At 43.4% G+C, this 20,576-nt stretch overlaps 1 protein-coding gene across 1 annotated transcript in view; it reads left to right on the top strand.

Annotated features, from left to right (window-relative positions):
- Positions 1-20,576, top strand: part of SBF2 (SET binding factor 2) — a 584,661-nt gene that overhangs the window by 474,488 nt on the left and 89,597 nt on the right. Inside the window, exons 19-24 of the mRNA XM_019519970.1 lie at positions 1,556-1,728; positions 2,035-2,108; positions 2,493-2,688; positions 6,098-6,225; positions 10,470-10,645; positions 11,560-11,705. Coding sequence (XP_019375515.1) covers positions 1,556-1,728; positions 2,035-2,108; positions 2,493-2,688; positions 6,098-6,225; positions 10,470-10,645; positions 11,560-11,705 — 893 coding nt within the window. The remainder of the gene's footprint in view (positions 1-1,555; positions 1,729-2,034; positions 2,109-2,492; positions 2,689-6,097; positions 6,226-10,469; positions 10,646-11,559; positions 11,706-20,576) is intronic.

The raw sequence follows: 20,576 nt of genomic DNA on the forward strand, positions 1-20,576 counted from the left end.
GGGGGTCCCTGCTCATCTGCTCAGTGCTCATGTGGTGGGTAGGGGAGTATTTCTCCTGCTGGGTTGGAGGAATGAATCTAGGGCTCAGAGCTGTGCTGGGGCAGAGGTTTCCTTCTTGTTCTTTTTCAGAGCAGTATACACTGGGAATGTAACAATGCACCCTGGGATGCCAGAGGACCCACAGATTGCTATCACATGATGTATTCCTTGCTACAGGTGCAAATTAACCAACTTTAAAATTGGTACACATTTTCAAGGTCTATCTTTATAGCTGGTTGGAGCTTTTAATAGCATGATAGGTACTTTGCTCGAGTAGCTGGTCTCAGTTAATTGTACAATTAACCAGTTAATTGCACACTAACTATAACATGTAGACATGGCCTAATGCCAATAATATCTACAAATTGTTTTAATATTTTCCCAAAAGTGCTGCTTTGTCCTTTGACATACATACAAATCCATAGTATTATTTTAAGTTTCAGAATATTGAGCCAGTCTAAAAACATTAATGGAGCTACTAAAATCTTTATAAACAAAACAATAATTACAACTGTTAGGCACTTCAGAACAGAGTCCTCCTGAAATTCTCTCACCTATGCTGAGCTACCTACAACTCTGAAGTTGTAAAGCCCTTTATTGCTTTTCCAACAATAGTAGTTGGTAGCTGTTTTTAGTTGGTAACCCCGGTGGTTTGTATTTTAAAAAGGCCAGAACAACCAAAAACGGTTTCCTCATTTTAGGTGTAGGTATAAATAAAAAAGCTCTTTTCAGATATTGTGATGTAATCACTGGGGTTGTTGCAAACTAAAGATCGTGAGTGATCCAGGACTACAGTATAAATAGTTGTCATACAATGTGTCCAGTATTCTCCTCGTATTTTAATAAGAGAATATTTATATATGTATACAACTCTTATCATTTGGGCATTTTTTTAAAATAAAGACTTAGTTTTGTAGAATTTGTGGTAGTGAAAATCAAGAGCTGGTATTTCCAAAGGGTGCCTCAACTCTAAAATGATTGAAAACTACTGCTATATTTAAAGAAGAGAAAACAAGAAGTCCGGGCTTCAGGGGCATTTGATTTTAAGAATGAATCCTATGCTATCTCTTGTAGCCCTGTCTAAGTTAGCCTTTTTGAAGGAGTCTTTTGCTTCTCTGTTCCCAGTGCACCCAACAGTGTTAGCAACAGTAAGAGTAGCAGTTCTAGACTAGGTATCAGCGTATGTCTGTGGATTTATGCTGTTAATATCAGAAACTGCTTGACACACAGAGGCAAAGTGCTTGCTTTGTTTAAATACCTTACTCTGAACATGTCTGTACCAATAATTTACCATGCTGGGTAGCACCTCTCTGATGCATACTGCTGTGCCTAAGCTAATTAGCTCCAAGCAGAGTTAATTAGTCTGTCTGCAAAAATCACATTCAGGCAGTTATACTACTGTGCATGTACAGAAGTGCCACCAGCGCAATAGGTTAGCAGTATAGTCAGACCTCTGTACAATATGGTTAGCTAACTGGATTTTTTTCACGCTAAGAATTGTTTTCATCTTCTGTAGTATTGCAGGCAGTGTGGCAGAGAGCTACGACACTGAAAGTGGGTTTGAGGACTCTGAAAACAATGATGTTGCCAATGCAGTTGTGCGCTTCATCACCCGATTTATTGACAAGGTTTGTACAGAGAGTGGAGTCACACAGGATCACATCAAAGGCCTTCATTGCATGATACCAGGTAAGAGCTGTGCCAAAAATATAAATTCCTTTTATGCTCTTTGCTTACTTTCCTAGTCTGTTATAGTTCTTTTCATTCTCTGGGAAATGATCATTTTTGAAAGGAGAAATGTGTCTTGTTTCTTTTATTTTCAGTACTGTTTAAGGGTTTGTTTCCTTGACTGTAATTATTGACAAATTTTAAATAACCATTGAAGTTATCTATTTTTTATTTCCTTGACAGTTAATTCTAAGATTGGAATCATTACTTTGTTTTCATCTTTCTTGTATTATATGAGGTTTAATTTATAGCATTACTGCTTCCTAGGCATTGTAGCGATGCACATAGAGACACTGGAGGCTGTCCATCGGGAGAGTAGAAGACTACCACCAATACAAAAGGCAAGCATTGTGAAATTTGTTTGTATTGTCTTCAAGTATTGGAGTCATATACAGGTAGAAGTATCATTAATCTTTCTTGTTCTAGTGTAAAGAGACATCTGAGCACCAAAAGAAAGTTTTCATCAGTAATAAACAAGCTATTTGGCTTTGGTCTATGAAACACAAACTTGTGAAAGTAGCAGAGCCAAACCTCTGAACATAAACAAGTGATTGCATGCTTGTTATTTTTAAAAAACCCATTTCCCTGAGTTGAGTCCAGACTCCTCCTCCATATCCTAACAATTTTGTTTTGAAGGTTTTTGTTCCAAATAGGCTAAATAGATCCCGGTGTTGCAGTGCATATTTCTTTTAAAATATAAGTTCTTTTCTTCTGGGGGCGGTCAGCCTAAGATTCTGCGACCAGCTTTGCTTCCAGGAGAAGAGTTTGTATGTGAAGGTCTCCGTGTGCTACTGGATCCTGATGGCAGAGAAGAAGCAACAGGAGGATTACTTGGAGGCCCCCATATTCTCCCAGCAGAAGGAGCATTATTCCTTACTACATATAGAATTATATTTAAAGGCACTCCTCATGATCAACTAGGTATGCTCATTTTTGTTCAGACCAAAATAACCATGCTCTTTCATGTATGTAAACCTTTGAACTGGCCTTTTAGTTTAATTAACATATTCAAAATACATGTTCCATTCGAAATGATTGAAAATTCAAATATTCGTGTAATCATTTGTTTCTCACCTGTATGGGTACAGATGATTTTTTGTTTATACTTGCATAAAAGAAATAATTCAGTAGTCCTTATCACAGGAGCAAGGGAGTGATTTGGCTAAAGCTGGAGACCACAAGAAATCCTGGGTAGTATTCTTCAGTAGGAGCAAGAGTGGGAGTGGCAGCAATGGCAAGCAGAGCATCAGCCCTGGGTGCTGACTGGAGGGAAGAGGTCACACAAAAGGAGCAGTCACTGCTTCCAGCAGCTCAGCTGCTGCTGCCCTGTTCACCCCTGTCCTCCTGGGCACCAAACTGCTCAGTTATGCCTCTGGAATTCTTGGCGTTCCCACAAACTTGCTGTTTGATGTGGACAGCTCCCTTCATGTCTCACTCCTTCAGCTTCCTCATCTGTAAACTGGACCTAACAACACAATGTAGTAGATCAGTGGTTTTCAAATTGCTCACTCATAAATGTATCTGTGGCCTTCCAAATATCATCTGGGCTTTCATCGCTTTTCACCACCACCATGATATAGTGCTATTAATACCAAGTTATCTTTCCAAGTACACACATAAGAATGGCCACCTCCTACACACACAGCCTTCCTGCAAACACCCAGGTGATTGCTCACTGCAAAGGCCCTCTGCACAGCTATAGAGGCCCTCCTCCCCTTTCAAACAAAAATAGAGCGCTCCTGAACTTTACCTGACTTTTCCATTCTTGTTCAGTCATCATCCATTCCTCACTGAATATTTGTGAGACAGCAGCAGTCCTTCTCAAAGGTTCCCTTAATGGGTCTCTTCTTCCTCTTCCCTTCCTCTCCTTTTTCCCATGGAGAGGTGAGGAAGGTTCAGCTGTTTCCTTCTGTCTTTCCACAGAGGGCTTGGAGCCTTGGTTTCTGAAACAACTGAGCAGCCAGAGCACAGTGAGGAACTAGCAGTCATGGTTACATGACATATAATGACCCTGAGGGCTGCATGTATGGGCCCTGCAGGCTGACAGTCCCTGTTAAAGAGGGCTTGTGAAACCTAGGCTAGGGACAGACATTCAAAAAGCTGGAGACTGAATTGATTCACCCTTTGCAGGTTAGTTTAACTTGCCTAGGCTGAACTGGTTTGTAACAGGACAAACATTCTCTTTGGACTGAGGCAATGCAGGCACATGCCTGCAGTTCCCCGGGCCAGGAGCCGAGGGATGCTACAGCCGCAGGGCGCTAGATCTGCTTACCCTCGCCACCGTGCTCCCTGCCCCAAAATAGGCCCCCTGCTGGACAACATAGGGAGGAGGAATAACCCCTGTCCCTTCCCTCCCTAGCCCCCCCAAAGGGGCCCTACTGGCTGGTGTCTGACCACACCCTGCCCTGCTGCTGCAGCGGGAGGGGGCAGGACCCTTGTTGGGGGCAGCAGCCCCTGCCATGATGTGGGGGAGCACAAGCCCCTTCCCAGCGGGGGCGCTGGACTGTGGGGCCAGCAGAGCTGTGGTGGGCTATGCACAGCAGTGCTGGGGTCCAAAGCAGGCCAGAGCCCTGCAAGCCCCCCACAGAGCAGCCCCCACGGGGAAGCGGCTCACACTCTGGGAAGCCGTGATGGACTGCTACCCGTCAGGGTCACTCACCACTCACCGCTCCAGCTCCTAAGCAGGGGTGGGGCCCAGCCCCTACTGTTCAATCTGTGCTTTGGGCAAGCCTCCTCCCGGCAAGAGGGGGCTTATTCAGCCACTGACCCCAAATATAGGCCGAGTGGCAGCTGCCACCGGGCCAGGCAGACCCCACTGCAGTGCCAGCAGCTGAATAAGCCCCCTCCTGCTGAGCTTGCCCTGAGCACAGAGAAACTGCTGGCACTACAGTGGGGTCTGCCTAGCCTGGCCGCTGCCACCACTCTGTGCTCAGGGCCAGCCGCCCCTCCCAACAGGAGGGGGCTTATTAACCACTGGCCCTGAGTACAGAATGGAGGCAGCTGAGCCGGACAGACTCTGCAGCAGTGCCAGCAGCCTCTCTGTGCTCAGGGCAAGTGTCCACTCACCACCAACACCACTAACCACCACCAGCAGCTGCAGGCGGTCCCCACTCACCACTTGCTGCCATGGTGCCCCCCAATCACGGAAAGCACCAGTCATTCATGCTCAGGGGCCATGATGCCCCACTGCTGCAGCAGTGAGGGGGAAGTGCCCAGCAAACCTGGCTCGGGTCCCTGCTGGTGGGATGGAGAGGGGGGAATTAAACCCCTCCCTGCCAATGGTTGCTGCTCGCCACCCCCTCCCTTAGCTGCTGACACTGCCAGCTGCATCTACGGGTAATCCCCAATTGCCACTGGCCACCACTGATACGGCCGGTAGTGTCTGTGGGCAGTCGCCAACCATTGGTCGGCGCTCACCACCACTAATGCCACCGTGGCTTCCTGCAGGAGCTCCCTGCTCAGCACCAACACCGGTGCCACCACCTGTGGGTGGTTGCTGTGCCCACCCCTGAGCCTCCTGGGGCACATGGCATTCATGAGTGGCTAAAAATTAAAATCTCATGTAATGGGTTCAGGAATTAAGTGATGATCTATATCAGAATGGAGACTTACAGTTGAAGACTTTTACAATCAAATAGGAATAAATTCCCACACTCAAAGGCCTGAATGTGTTCAAACACTCTTAAAAATAGTACCAAAAAGTATGGTAATCAAGAAAAATGGATTGACTTTGAAATGTAGGAACTAAAAAAAATTGATCTTAGCTTGAAAATCTTGCAGAATGGTATTAACTTTCTCTCTTATACAGCTGTTACAGGATTAAGTATTGTTTTTAATTATATCATGGAAATAGTAGCAGGTCTACAGAGCAGATTTCCACGCCAAAAAAGTACAATTTTAGTTATAAAGTGCATAGTTTTTAATAAGAAAACTAGTGCATATTAGTTATTATTTATGAGCTGCATAATACAATATGGCAAATTATTACATTAGAAACTGATTCCTGGACCTATACCAATTTTTTATGGCATTTCTTTTAGCAGGAATAGATAAAGTAAAAAAAAAAAAAAGTATTTTCAATCAAAAAGATTAGCAATAGGAAAATTGAATCTTGGGTGTAAGTAATACTTTGGGAATTTATCAGCTTCTATAAAGTATATTGCCCAAAGTGAATTCTATATGGTAATATTTCTTACATTTGAGATTATAGGTATGATTTTTCCCTTGTCTTGAGTCTGTTCAGTAACAAATGTTCAAAGTACTATGAAGCCAAACAGATCTACCTCCCTAATCTAATAAATATCTATAAATGTGCTCCTATGATATTTAGTTGGAGAACAGACGGTGGTCCGAAGCTTTCCTATTGCATCTTTAATGAAGGAGAAGAAGATAGCTATTCAAAACCAGTTGCAACAGAATATGCAGGAAGGACTGCAGATCACCTCAGCCACCTTTCAGGTAGAATAGAGTGTTGTAAGACGCATCTGAAACAATAATTACATCCAAACAACCTCCTACAGTTTACACCTTTAATTCTGGGAGGAGCCAAAGGAACTCAGTGGGCACTTAGTATCTTTTAGAACTGTTTTTGCAACTATGTTTCTATCTCTCCACCTTTCTGTGTGTCAGAGAGCATCTCAGGGCCACATCCAGACAAGCATGGCCGTGCGGTTTGTGGCACCACACACCACACCTTCAGGCATTCCCCAGGCTGCTACCTTGCAGCACTGGTGGGGGGTTGGCCATAAGAAATCTCAGGGTCATAAAAACCTGTGTGGAAGAAAGCAGGGCAGCACATGTGTCAGCAGCACACACCACCTAAAACCAGAGCTTAGCCAGCCAGAGCGACACTCCAGCTGCCAACCAGGTTCCCAGCTACAGAAGTACCACGGCTGCAGCTTCCCTGGCCCCCAAGGCCCCAGGTAAGGCTGCTGGGACCAGCAGAGTTGCTGGCCCCAGCCTCCCCTACCACACCCAGGATAACCTGCCATGCACCAGAACCACCGTGGCACAGGTGTTCCCCAGGGACAAGTAGCAGTGGCACAAGGTGGGCTGCTGCTACTTGTCCCCAGGGAACCAAATGTCCGCACTCATCTGGATGTGGCTTAGGTGTCCAAATTCTCTGCTTGACAGCAAAAGGATTTGGAGTATGTCAAAAGGTATGCATATCATCAGTCCCGTAGAATTTACCATATTTACTTGAATACAAGACAAAGTTTTTCTCCCAGTCAGCATGGGGAACAAAGCCCCATGTCTTATATTCACATATAAGGAAACCTCATTAAATATGCTGTCTATTTTTAAACTGCTACCAAAAGCAGAATGTGCTCAGTCATGGAAACCAACTATGAAACTGGTTAAATGCAGACAACACTGATCGTGACTATGAAACATATGGCCCATATTGGGCAAACATGCTGTTGGAAACCTCCCCGCCCCCACCTTTTTTTTTCACGTCTTCAGCCAAATCAGCCAAATGAGTTCCAAATTATATCAAGTGAACAGGGCTCAGTTGTTCAAATCTGTGTGGCACTACCACCACCAAGTCTCCTACCTCCCAGACTCTTCAGCTGAGGACTTAAGATATTCCCAAATCCAAGGCAGGCATCCTATATGCAAGCCCCAGCCCCAGAGCCCTGGGAGTTCAGATGCTCCCTAGTCTTGATTCCAGAGGCCAAAAGGCCAAAGAAACAAGCTGGCAAAAAAGCCCCGATCACAAGGATAGGTTAATATGGTCCATTTGAATAGGATGCATGGTAGTGCCCATTGAATCCAGTCCCCCATCATTACCAAATCTTTTTGAAGGTATGGTGAGCCACTACACTGCATATATTTTTACTTCCTTTTCACTCCCACAGCTGAGCTGTTCCTTTCTATCCCATTTTCAAAGATTCCTGTTTTTTCACCAGCCTTAAATGTCTGCCAGACATCACCAAATGGGGCCCCAAACAGTTCACACAGAGCCCCTCTGTCAGCCCCTCAGTGTGTTGTATATGATTAGTGTGGCCCTGACCTCCAAGAGGTGGAGCTGAGCCAGGTTGACCTGCACCTTATCTGAATATAAATTTTTGGAGGATCCCAGGACTTGTGACAAGGACACCCAGTTCCACACCATGAATGGGGGACTAGCTAGCACATAAGTCCTTCGTGGGGGCTATCTGGAGTACACACATATACTGAGCAGTGCTGAGGTGTGGGATCACTATGACTTGAAATGTTGTTGACTGTGCTGGCCATTGAACTGTGTGATAAATCATGAGCCTTTTGGCTATGTTCCATGGACTTCTAGGCATCCACAGACTGTGTCTAAGAGGTCTGCAGAAGATGACTATGATCAATCAGAAGTATGTGTACCTTCACTTACAATTCAAAGGTGTTCACACCTCCATTCAAAATTTCTAAAGAGGTCCACAGCTCCATTCAAAATTTTTTAGGGGTCCACAAATGAAAAAAGCTTGAAAGCCACTGAACTTGTATCATGCATAGTTTGTACTATATATATAAGTAGGTGCCAAAGTGCTGCTTAAAAGTGTGTTTATGGAGTACCTGTGCTAATACTTGTAGCAGTTTCAAAAAAGTTAAAATGCATTAATTCTGGATGAACTAAGTCTATGGGTACTATATGCAAATTACTTCAGGCATGTTTATTTTATGGTCACTGATTTCAAATTTGTTTCTCACTTCCATGTGCTCAAGGAGAGCAGGGTCTTGACAGTAAGGCAGGAGAGGGGCTGCAGGGGAAAATAAGTTGTGGGGCAGAGGGTAAAGAGGCCACCTGACCTCCCTGCCCCTAGATTAATTGCCCCTGCTGTAGCAGTGAGGGGGAGACAAATACAAGGCAAACCTCCAATAATTAGATTCTATTCCTAGAAAATTATATCAAATGTATACGTTTTCTATATGTATAGAATCTAATTATTGCAGGTTGTCTTATATTTGAGTAAATCCAGTATTTGGAAAAGGTTGTAGTACATGTACATTATATTTTCTGTAGAGGTTCCTGCCATTCACCAGGATTTCTAGGAGCATTCATGGGAAGAGGATTTCCTCGGTAGCACAGCTGAAATGAAACTTCCACTTCTAAGGATCATTAGGGGGACCCCTAGTAATTAGACCTAAGGGAGAAACGTGGCCTCAGCATGGGTGGCTCTGAGGTTTGATGGATCCCCAAGATCTGCACAGGCCTCTGATGATTTGCCAGGTTTAAGGACAGTTCCCAAAACTTTCTCTGCAGAGGACAAGTGGTGGGAGTGGAAATCCTCATGGGATTTTTGTCTCATAACTCCATCCTGTAAATTTAATAGAAAAAGCAGTCTAAACTCTGATGAGGCGCCAAGTGAGGGGGAAGAGAATGCAAGATAGAAATCTTCAAGAAAAAATGTCAGTGAGTAGAATTAGTATTACCCTATTTAATGTGCTGCATAAGAATGGGAAATGCAGCCACAACTCAGTATTTCTGTTGCTGAACTCTGATCAAATATAATGTCTGCTTTTGTTTAAAATAGTTTTGCCTTAGGTTATTTAAACAAAAACAGTCATCAAACAGCTTACTTTCTATTCCTTTTATAAAAGCCAGAGTTCGATACCACGTGAAATAATCTTTTCTCTGTGCATCTTAAGTATGGCCATCTAAAGGATTTTAGTTTCAGCTACATTATTACATTTAAAACATCGTATTAAGATAATCTTTAAAAGATTCAAAACTTTGTATAAAGGAGGTTCTAGATTAACAGGAATATTAGCCATTTGGAAAGAAATCACTAATGCAAGTGAAATGAAAACAAAGGATGAGATCTGCTTTGTGATAGGCAAGCAAATGTATTTAAGAAATAATTTCATCTGGACCCTTACAAAATAAAAAAAATACCTCAAATGTTTATTTTTTATTTCTTCTCACCATGGGGGTTTACTTTGTCCCTTTGTCCATCTCCCTTGCTCTGTCTTTTTTTTCCCTTCATCCCCAGGGCTAGCTGTCATCTGCTGACTGAGGATTATGGGAAAGAAGACCTTCTGGACTTTATAATGCCATTCTTTCACTCGTAAAATACTTCAATGTTGGCTAATCTGAGGCAGTGCATTTTCCAGGGGTCCGATTTGGCTCTTACGCTTTGCTCTTAGCACAGTTTTCTAGGCTTAGCAAGTTGAACAAATTGGAATGAAAGAGCAAGACAAGGGTGCCTGTAGTCATTTATTAATGTTGGAATTGTGCATGTAGTGGTAGTGAAAAAGTCTTTAAAGTAGCTTACCAGCCTTTTTTGCCAACTTATGACATATGTCCTCAAAGATTTGGGCCACTAACACACTTCCAGCCAAAACTATCTCATGTAGTGAGAAAGTATGACTGGTGGTTTAACTAGCACAATATTATGAGTGCCAAAACTACCACTTAGGTTTCTCCGAAATGTTTTGTGCTAGTATTATGAGAATTCCAGATACTGCATAGTGGAAATGCTTTTGCATTAGAATGGAAATTCAAAAAATAAAGCAAAAATCAACAGGATATATACTGTGTTCCCCTAATAAGTAATATATACAGGTACCTGTATTTTCTAATAGTATGGTTCTACATAAACATGTTTTATAAATATATTTTTCAGGAATTTTAGTATTCCTAAATGTGTTCTTTTTTAAGCCTTTTCACCCCAGAAGTCCCCATATTTAATTATTTTTAGTCTATAACATGTTCTTTCTTTTTTGTACAGTTAATTAAAGTAGCATTTGATGAAGAAGTGAGTCCTGAAGTGGTAGAAATATTTAAGAAGCAGCTAACGAAGTTCCGTTACCCTCAGTCCATCTTCAGTACTTTTGCCTTTGCAGCTGGACAGATAGCACCACAGCTAATCTTACCAAAGCAAAAAGAAAAAAACACTTCATTTCGGTAAGTTGTATTCTCTGTTTTTCTTCAATGAGATTTTTGCTGATATTTGTATCTATTATTATTCCAACGTATTATGTGTAAGCTTTGAGAGCCTTGCAAAATTCCAAACGAAAGTAGTCTTCAACAAAGCTCAGTTGATTAGATTCTATGATGTTCATTGTTTGTGTGTGCCAAGTGAAATCTATGTAGTGCGCAATATGTATGAACATATGTATCATTTTTTTTTACTTTCCATTCTAATGCAGCCAGGTGGGAACCTGTGGGCCATGCATTTACCCTTTGTGGGTGAATGTGACCCATGGGCCATCAGTTGTACAAGACCTGGTTAGGAAATAAATCAGCCATGAGAATATAGATAAGAACAAATTTCTGCTCAATGCAGTTGTCCTGGTGCTCTTTATGTAGATTTGGGGGGGTGACTTTTCTTTGAAGTAAATTAAGCTAATTTCAAGCAAGGTACTCGACTAGATCAATAGTTAGTCTGGTCCAGGGTGGCAACTTGTATACCTGTATTAATTTCTGCCTTGCTAGCCTGTTAGAATAAATACCAAAATAGTTCTGGAATCTTAAAATGTTTAAGCTTGCCTTTTTTTTTTAATGTCAGCCAAGTAGACTTATTGTCACATAGCCAGCAGCACCTGAAAAGAGAAGATGCTGCAGTTGGGCATGTTGACATACTGGAAAAATATTGGCACATTCTTCCAAACCTCAATTAAAAATTACCTCAGGAGCTTATTTTTGGAAATCCTTACTTTTGTTGCTTTTCTTGAAATTAAATGGAAAATTATGACAAACAGTTTGTGCGCAAGCAGACCCATGATAAAAGTGTAGTTAGGTATAATGACACGAATACAAAATATTCCTAAAAATCAAAGCTGTTTAAAAAAATATTTTTATTCATTTCTGAATTATAGTACCATCTCAAAAACAATTGTGAAAGGAGCCAAACGTGCAGGGAAGATGACTATTGGTCGGCAGTATTTATTAAAGAAGAAGACAGGCACAATAGTGGAGGAAAGAGGGACTCGTTCAGGCTTGAATGAAGAGGATGATATCTCTGGTAAAAAGAATATATATTCATATTGTACCATGAGTTTTTATTTTCTGCAGCTCCATTCCAATGCATTGGCCTGTCGGGGGATTTTCAAAGTGTTTATTTGGGGAAAAGATCTACTGATAAAAGATAGAAAGCTTTTTAAATGTCTGAAATCAATAACTCATCTCTTGGTGATGACTTTCAACTGTTATCACCTTGCTAAGCTAGTAGGAGACAAGGGGAAGTAAAAACTTTTAACTTTGTATACTTGTAAAGGAAAATGTCAAATCCTTGTTTTCTTATCATCAAACTTTTCTGTACAACTTCAGTACTATCCTGTACGTCAATAATTCTCATCAAGGATGCTGTTGAGATCCTTTTGAACATGCTGCAGGGTGCCCTGCAACATTAGCACTGATAGGTGTGCAAATACCCACACATGATTCACAAGATAAACCCAAAGGCTACATCCAGACAAGCGTGGCCATGCAGACATGTCTGCTGTGCCATATACCACACATTCAGCTGTTCTCCACACTGCGAGGTAGTGTGGAGAACAGCTGGACAGTGCGCACAGGGGCAGCACATGCCACCCAAAACCAGAGCCTGTCTGGCTGGAGCCATGCTCCAGCTACCAGCCAGGCCGTGAGCGGCAGGATCGCTGCTACTGCAGCCTCAGGAGACCCCAGGACCCCAGATGAGGCTGCTGGGGCTAGGCTAGTGCTGGCCCTAGCCTCCCCTACCCCACCTGGGGTAACCCGCTGCACACCAGAGGGCATGTGGCACTTGCGTCCCCCAAGGACAAGTACCAGCAGCAAAAAGTGTGCCACTGCTTCTTGTCCCTGGTGAAACAAATGTCCATACTCGTGTCAACGTGGCCAGAGATTTCAAATAGGAATCCATAGTCTCAAAAACATTCTTACCTGTTGTAATCTTTCTGAGTTCTTGGCAACAAAAGAATTGCTCTAATATTTTTCCATGGTCAGCAAGTGAAAGCTAAAAGCTGGCATTTTCCATGAAGTACCTTGAGTCTAAAAAATGTTGCAAATCACCACTCTGCAAAATGCTGGGGTAGATAAGAATACTGTTGCTGTGCAACACCAAGACAAGCACCACACATTTATTGTTAAATAGTTTCTGACAGACTCTACTCTTAGAACAGCTAAGTCTCATTCTAGAATGAGGTAGTTTGGCAGGTTTAAAGTAGCAGCAAATAGTGTAGAATATTTCCAAGAGATATGTGGGTGCAAAATTAAGTTTGTTTTTGAATAAGCATACGTTATCACACTTGCGAAGATCAGTGGAAAGTATTTTGGGGCAGAAGGTCAAAAGTGAGGTTTTTCCACCAAATACTTTTGTTCCTAAGATGCGCTACTGTCATCAAATCCTGTATCTACTAATTTGGATCAAGGCTAGTATTAAATATGCCACTAGAGGGAACCATATTCTCCTGTACCTAAATAGGTATTGTTTTATTATACCATTCCTTCATATTTTAGTTAGGATAATGAAGTCAGTCTAATTATATATATTTGAAGTATATCAAATATTAGCAATACCTCCAAGATCTCAAACAAGCTAAATATGTCCAATATAAATGACATATAAGTGTTGAGGATTCTATAGGAAAGATTACAGGTAAAAACGCGAAAGGTCTTTCATTTTTAATTTTCTTTCATTTTATTTTTGAAACATTTCTTTCTCAGTATTATAGTAATCCAACTAATTGATCAGTGTATATGGCTCCTAGTATTGAGTTAATATAAAGTTTACTCCAACAAAAACAGTTAAGGATAGGTCAATTATTGCAGTGTCTTCATGGTTTCAAAAGATATAAAAACCTTCTCTGAGATAGGAGGAAAAAGGCAGAAGAAAAGATGCACAATCTTGGATGATTTTTACATCATTCAGAAATAACAGTCCTCTTATGAACAACCAATTCTTCTGAGTACTGACCTGCATGTATCCCAATTCTAGTTTGTATGAACTTAAGTTCACATTCTTTTGGCCTGTTAGGGCACTTGTACACGTGCTGGGGTTTTAGTCCTCAGGGATTTATTCTGTGACCCCTAAATTGAAACAGTGGGTTTTTAATTGAAACCCACATGGTTCAATTTTTCTGTCACATTACAGTAAGGGGCCCGATCCTTTTTTTTTCTCGGAGCCTGAGCCTGCCCGTGGCCAGTGGGCCAAGCAGCCCGTGAGCTGCAGGGGGTCCCAGTCCTTCTGTTTACGGCAGTTGTGCCACCCAGGTGGGCTGCTAATGGGCTAGGTACTATCCCAGTTTGGAGGGATCACCCAGCCCGATCCAACTCTTCCCCAACCCCAAGCTGGGGCAGTACCTGGCCTGCTAGCAGCCCACCCAGGTGACTGGGGGGTACCACTGCCACAGAGGGAAGGACCAGGGGGCCCCCACAGCTCTGGGGCCACTCAGCCCACATCCAGCTCGCCCCCTGGCCACAAGAGAGGTGGGCAGTCTCTGCCAAAAAAAAAAAAAGGATCGGGCCCCTCTCCACTTCTGCCTTCAGCAGGCTCCTGCAGCCGGCAGGATGCCTGGGGCCGCCCAGGAACAAGCTGGCTTGCCCCTGGGGCGGCACAGTTAGGCACCAGGAGGGTGGTTGGGTGTGCTGGCAACCAGAAAAGGCAGCAGAGATGGTGCACAGGGCTCTGGAAGCCCAGGCTGCTAGCTGTCTAGGTGCTGCCCCAGCTCAGAGGCACCCAATTGAATACTTCCTTGAGCCTACCTGGGCTTCCAGTGCCCCATCCCCGCCTCCTTCAGCCACCAGCAATCCCAGCCACCCTCCTGCCTGCCTGTCTGTGCTGCCCCAAGGGCAAGTCAGCCTGTTCCCAGGTGGCCCAAGATGTCCTGCCGGCCACAGGATCCTGCTGAAAGCAGAAATGGTGAGGGGCCTGATCCTTTTTTCTGCAGACTCACTGGCAAACTTCCAGTCCTAAAGCATGTCAGCATACTCAGTGGGCATGGTGTTCTCAGTTCTTTGCTCTCTAGCACATGTTGCTGCTCTGGGATAGACAAGGCCCAAGTCTTCTTGTCCCACCCACCCACAAGCAAAACAGGCCCAGCCTCCCTCAGTTCCCTCTTACAATCTGTGATTGTAAGTTAGAACCTTAGCAGCATTTAAGGGCAGAGCAACTAAATTCTCTCTTGCTTAGAGACATTAGGTAGAAATTGTTAATTTAATGTTCATTGAATATTTGGTAGCTTTCCTTCTCCACCAGCAAAACAAAACAAAATGTTTTTTCTTAATTGTGAGACTTGCTCTGTATTGGTTTCCAGGCTTTTGTTAAACTCAAGTTTCTTAGTTTTAAGAATATCCGTTTTGTGACAGTCATCTCACTTAACAGTGGGCATACCTTCTGTGCCTCAGACATTGGCACATTTCTGATAAATGTACTGTTTTCAGGACGTGTCCCAGTACAGCTGATCCACTTCCTTGAGCAAAACAGATGTCACCTGTTGTCCAACAGGGTCATGTCGTTGCAGCTCCCACTAGCAGAGGAGCACCCAGGGATTCCCCAGGCCCTTCAATTCCACAGGAAACTTCAGTGCAACAAAAAGCCTGGAAACCAATACAAAGGAAGTCTCACAATTCCCCAGGCACTCCTTTGCTAGCAGGGTGACCCACGCCAGTGTGTCAAACTCACTGAGGTGCAGTTCCAGGGCTGAGACTGTCAAACAGCTGATTGGTGGGACCACACCAGTGTCAGCATGTACTTAGGGGAACCCAGGCAGGTGCTTCCTGGGCTTCAGGGGCCCAATTATGCTGCTCTGTGAGTAAGGAGGGCCCATACTCTCCCACCTCAAAGCAAACAGAAGTCAGGTGCTAAATAGCAGCACAAAATCATACCGTCTATGTCACAGCCACACATCTTTGGCATTTGTGGTACGTCAGGGGTCCTGGGCGTCTGTTTGCTTAGCCTTTGTGACACCATAATTTTTTTTATCAATGTCTGCTTACACACTAAGAGAATGGAAAAGGGTCGTAAGGCACACCTCAACCCACAAGAAAGATTTGAGGTCCCTACTCTAAAGATCCTCTGATGGCTCACATTTTTCTCCAGGCCTTATTCAATACATGAAACAGCATAGGGGCATCTTTTGCCATGAGGTATTCCTTGTGGTTGCACCAAGATAAATGCACTTAGGTAAGTTCTCTGGGACTCTGTGGACTTGGAGAAAGGAAGAAGCAGGCCAAGTCACACAGCATCCTGAAACAACATTAAGGCAGCCTTGGTCAGGAAGTGCAACTCTTGGAGAATCATTTTCTCTCACGCATCCCATTTTGGAAGCCATTTATTTTATTTTCAGAGGGCATGTCTATGTGAGACGCTACATTGCTGTAGCAGTGCGCTACAGCAACGTAGCATCGGTAGGCACAAACTGTGATGCCACAGCTATGTCGCCATAGCAACGCACTCCCTCGCTATAGCATGTTGCTATGGCAATGTCGCAGCTAAAACTAACTGTGCCACCAGCATGGCACAATGTGGGCTGTTACTGTGCCGTCATTTAGTACTTCCAAAAGAAAGTACTAAATGACAGCATAGTAACAATGGCACCATAGGGGCACACACAGACATGCCCAGAGAGTCTGGGCAGCTTGTCACTACAGATAGCTGGGTACGAAGAGATGATCAAAACAAAGTATTCCAAACAAATCCAGTGTTCCCACATTCCACCCTCCCTTCTCCACATACACCTTCCTTTATAGGGACCTCTTGTGTGAGGTACTAGTTTACAACAAGCAGTGGAATCACTTTAAAGTCTTTGAGCAATGGAAGGAGAGAGTTCACTCCCACTATTTTCTAATTCCAGAAAGAAAGGAGGACTAGTGCCTGGTTCTTGATTTGAGACAGCAAGATACCCTTGTCTTCAACTTCAGTTTCAGGATAGTAACTCTGTCTTATATAATGCTGTGCCAGGATCTCCAAGAGTGGCTTGCAGCTGTTAAAGTCCACATTCCTGCTTCATATAAAAATCATCTAGTGCTCAGGAAATACCTGAAATTTCAAGTAGGGAATTTACATTATCAGTACAGAGTCCTGCCATTCAGACTACCCATAACAGCTTTTCAAATTCCTGGCAGTGGTAGTTTGCTTGAGAAAGCAAGATATCCAGATGTAGTTGTATTTTGATTATTGGCTTATGTGAGGAAATCACCAGAGCACATGACTAACCCTATGCATCAGATACGTCTGCTCTTCAGTGGAGTAGGTCACAAAGTTAACATACAAAAGTTGATTTTAGCGCCCACTTGCAAGATGCAGTCTTCCTTAAACTTTTGTAGTATGTCGTTTCCTGCACTAACACAACACAGAATACCAGATTTCATCTACACTGTATGCGGAGGGGGTTGAAATCTGTATCTACCCAACAACCATAACAGGCACAAAGGCACAGGTCCCACAGAGCTCCAGTTATCCCTAGCTTTTGAAAGAAAAGCAAGGAGATAATCCTTTTCTCCACCATTGCTGTGTGGCAAACTAGTTACAGGGTCTTTTACATTTGATTAGAGACCTTATGTTGGATCTTCTTCAGACCCAAAGTCCTTAAGTACCCAAGAAAGCCTCTCTGCCTTCCTGTGAATGTACTGGAGTTGAAAGCTGCCAGCCACACATGGCATTCATTCCTGTACTCAGAGGAGTGATCATTCAGATATAACTGATAATATTATAGTGATGTTTTATACCAGAGCGCGTTCTCTTTTCTTTTTTCAAGAATTTGCACATCTCTGGAACCTGTACTTTTACCATGAAACCACTTTTCCATTCACTTCCCCCACCCCAGGTTTCCAAAATGTCCTTGCAGGCCACTTCATGCGGCTGTTAGCTAGTGACCACAAATGGCCAAAGATATTTTACAAGGTATCTCCAACCATTGCGGTCCTTAACCATAAGAAAAGAAATTCGTTCTTCCACTGATATCTAAACACCGGAAAAAAACATGTGCTGACCCACCACTTGCACTGATATTAAGTGTTACAGGGAAGTGCAGACAGTACTCAGTCAGCTATGATGGACTTCCTGGCACTGGCTTGGCCAAATCATTTCTGGTTCTTAGACCTGATGAATCTCCAGTCATCCTCCAGTACATACTTCACTTTCCAGATATCAATCTTTCGCATGAAGGGACAGACCCTCTATTTAAACCCAGCTTCAATATACCTTCTGGTGTAGATGCTATGTAACTAACCACCACTTCACTGCTCTACAGAGATCCACAGTAGAAAGTACTCAACTTACATGTTCAGTAAACAGGAATCTGTGCCCTCAGTTGGAGATTACACAGAATTATTTCATGTATCAGTAGCTAGATTCCTTAAGTACCTTTTTTGCATCCAATACCTATGCAATCCAGCCACTACCCATATGATTACTACTGGGTTTAATGTCTCCATGAGTCCTAAAGCATCACAGCATGTGTTAAGAAATAGACACAATAGTGCATCAATATTCAGGCCCTCTGTCACTAAACCAGAGCACAGAGTGAAGATGAGTTAAGAGGCTGTGACACCGATGTTTACACGGTCCGGTGGGTGGCAAATTGGCTTAGCAGTCACACCCAGAGAGTGGTAGTAGATGGGTCGGTATCAACCTGGAAGGATGTGAGTAGTGGGATCCCGCAGAGTTTGGTCCTTGGACCTGTACTCTTCCATATCTTCATCAGTGACTTGGATGTGGGTGTGAAGTGTACTGTGTCCAAGTTTGCGGACAATACTGAATTGTGGGCTGAAGTGCACACTCCAAAGGGTAGGGAACAATTGCAGGCAGACCTGGACAGATTGGAAAAGTAGGCAGTACACAATAGGATGCAGTACAACAAGGACAAGTGCAGAGTGCTGCACCTAGGGTGCAGAAATATCCAGCACACCTACTGGCTGGGAAGCGACCCTCTCAGCAACCAGAAGCAGAAAGGGATCTTGGAGTCATAGTGGACTCCAAGATGAACTTGAGTTGTCAGTGTGACGAAATCATCAGCAAAGCTAACCGCACTTTATCGTGCATCAGCAGATGCATGACAAATAGAACCAAGGAGGTGATACTTCCCCTCTATGCAGCATTGGTCAGACCACAGTTGGAGTACTGTGTCCAGCTTTGGACTCTGTACTTTAAGAAGCATGTGAATAACCTCGAGAGGGTCTGGAGGAAGGCCACTCATAGTTTGGGGCTTACAGGACAAGACTTATGAGGAGAGACCAAGGGACCTGGACCTCTTCAACCTCCACAAGTGAAAGCTGAGAGTTGATCTTGTGGTCACCTTCAAATTCATTAGGGGGACGCAGCAAGGGATTGGAGATGCTCTGTTCACCAGAGTGCCTCTTGGGGTAACAAGGAACAGTGGTCACAAACTAACAGAGAGCAGATTTAGACTAGATATCAGGAAAAACTTCTTCACAGTAAGGGTGGCCAAAATATGGAATGGGCTTCCAAGGGAGGTGGTGCTCTCCCCTACCTTGGGGGTCTTTAAGAGAAGGCTGGATAGGCATCTGCCTGGGGTCATCTGACCCCAGCACTCTTTCCTGCTTAGGCAGGGGATCGGACTTGATGATCTGTTGAGGTCACTTCCAACCCTAGTATCTATGCATTTATGATGATTTTGTAAAGACTCCAGTTGCTCTCCCCATCTAAGAAATCCTCTACTCTGAATGAGACTGCCACTTTGACCCCAGCGGTGGCAGTCTGTGAGCTTAGTGCCTTCCAAAATTGCTTTGAAGGATAGATAAAGCCTTGGGCATCATGACGACAGTAATCTGAGAGAACACTCACAGTGTATCTGATATCTCATTGCAAACAAGATTTTTCTTACAAACAGTGAGGTTATATTTGACCCCACAGAGAGATTGTGGAACTCTCCGATTTTGCTCCTTCCTACTTCAAAGAGAGTATTTAAATGCTACTAAGTCCTGCTCGAGAGCTTTGAATATTGTATGCATGTCTGACACCAAGATTGCTTGTAGTATGTGGTCCTTGAAATGACCAGCTATACCAGGACTCCAAAAGGAAAGAACCCAAGAAATTAGACTTCTTGCACAGAAAAGGTTTACTTATTGGACTTCCTCCAGCTCTGCCTTGTTAACTACCAGGACCTATTGGCTGTTTACAGTTTTTATTCAAAAGTGGGTCATTTCTCCTGACCTAAGCTCTAGGCTTCCGTGGGACTGTAGAGACAGGCTGAGATAACCTATAAACAAGAAGTAATGGTAACAAATCTCCATCACAGGCTGTAATAGATGAGTCTGATACTGGCTCTCAATCCAGGAGTGTGATAGTCGCAATACACAAGGCAGCCTGGTGACAATTATAGCAACTCAGACTTGCTTCATATTATTACGTCATGTCAGCATAGGTGACACTGCTTGCCAGACTTCATGAGGCTTCTCCAACTCTAGCTTTGGTCACTTCTTTTATTTTATTTTTTATCTACAGAACAAGAAAGTCCTAATGCCACCTTCATGTCCTCACAGCACTAAACTTGTATCTGAATTCTGACGGTGTCTTAAGCTGTTCACAAGCTTTCCACCATCCAGATCATTAAAAATAAACTGCCTGGAATGAAATCTTGAGCCTAGCAGGACCATTACCAGGTACAAGGAATGGTACCTGGTAGTGGCCCTGCAAGACATGGAATTACACATAAATGTCTTGGCAGACAAGGTTCTTTGGGTGAATCTGATATCTTTTATTAGACCAACTTAAATAGGTGGACAACAATAATTAAGCAAGCTTTCGGGTTCAAAAACCCTTTGTCAGGCTAAGGAAGTTTCAGCAGTTGGTATGCCACCTCACCAATCTTAAAAAGGCTTTCACCCAACAAGGATACTTCAAACAAGCACCAAACCTCGCTAACATCACTCTCTCTCTCTCTCTTCCCCCCCC

Source organism: Gavialis gangeticus, unplaced genomic scaffold, assembly GCF_001723915.1.
Source record: "Gavialis gangeticus isolate Ggan-Ray unplaced genomic scaffold, GavGan_comp1, whole genome shotgun sequence".
NCBI classification, from domain to species: Eukaryota; Metazoa; Chordata; order Crocodylia; family Gavialidae; genus Gavialis; species Gavialis gangeticus.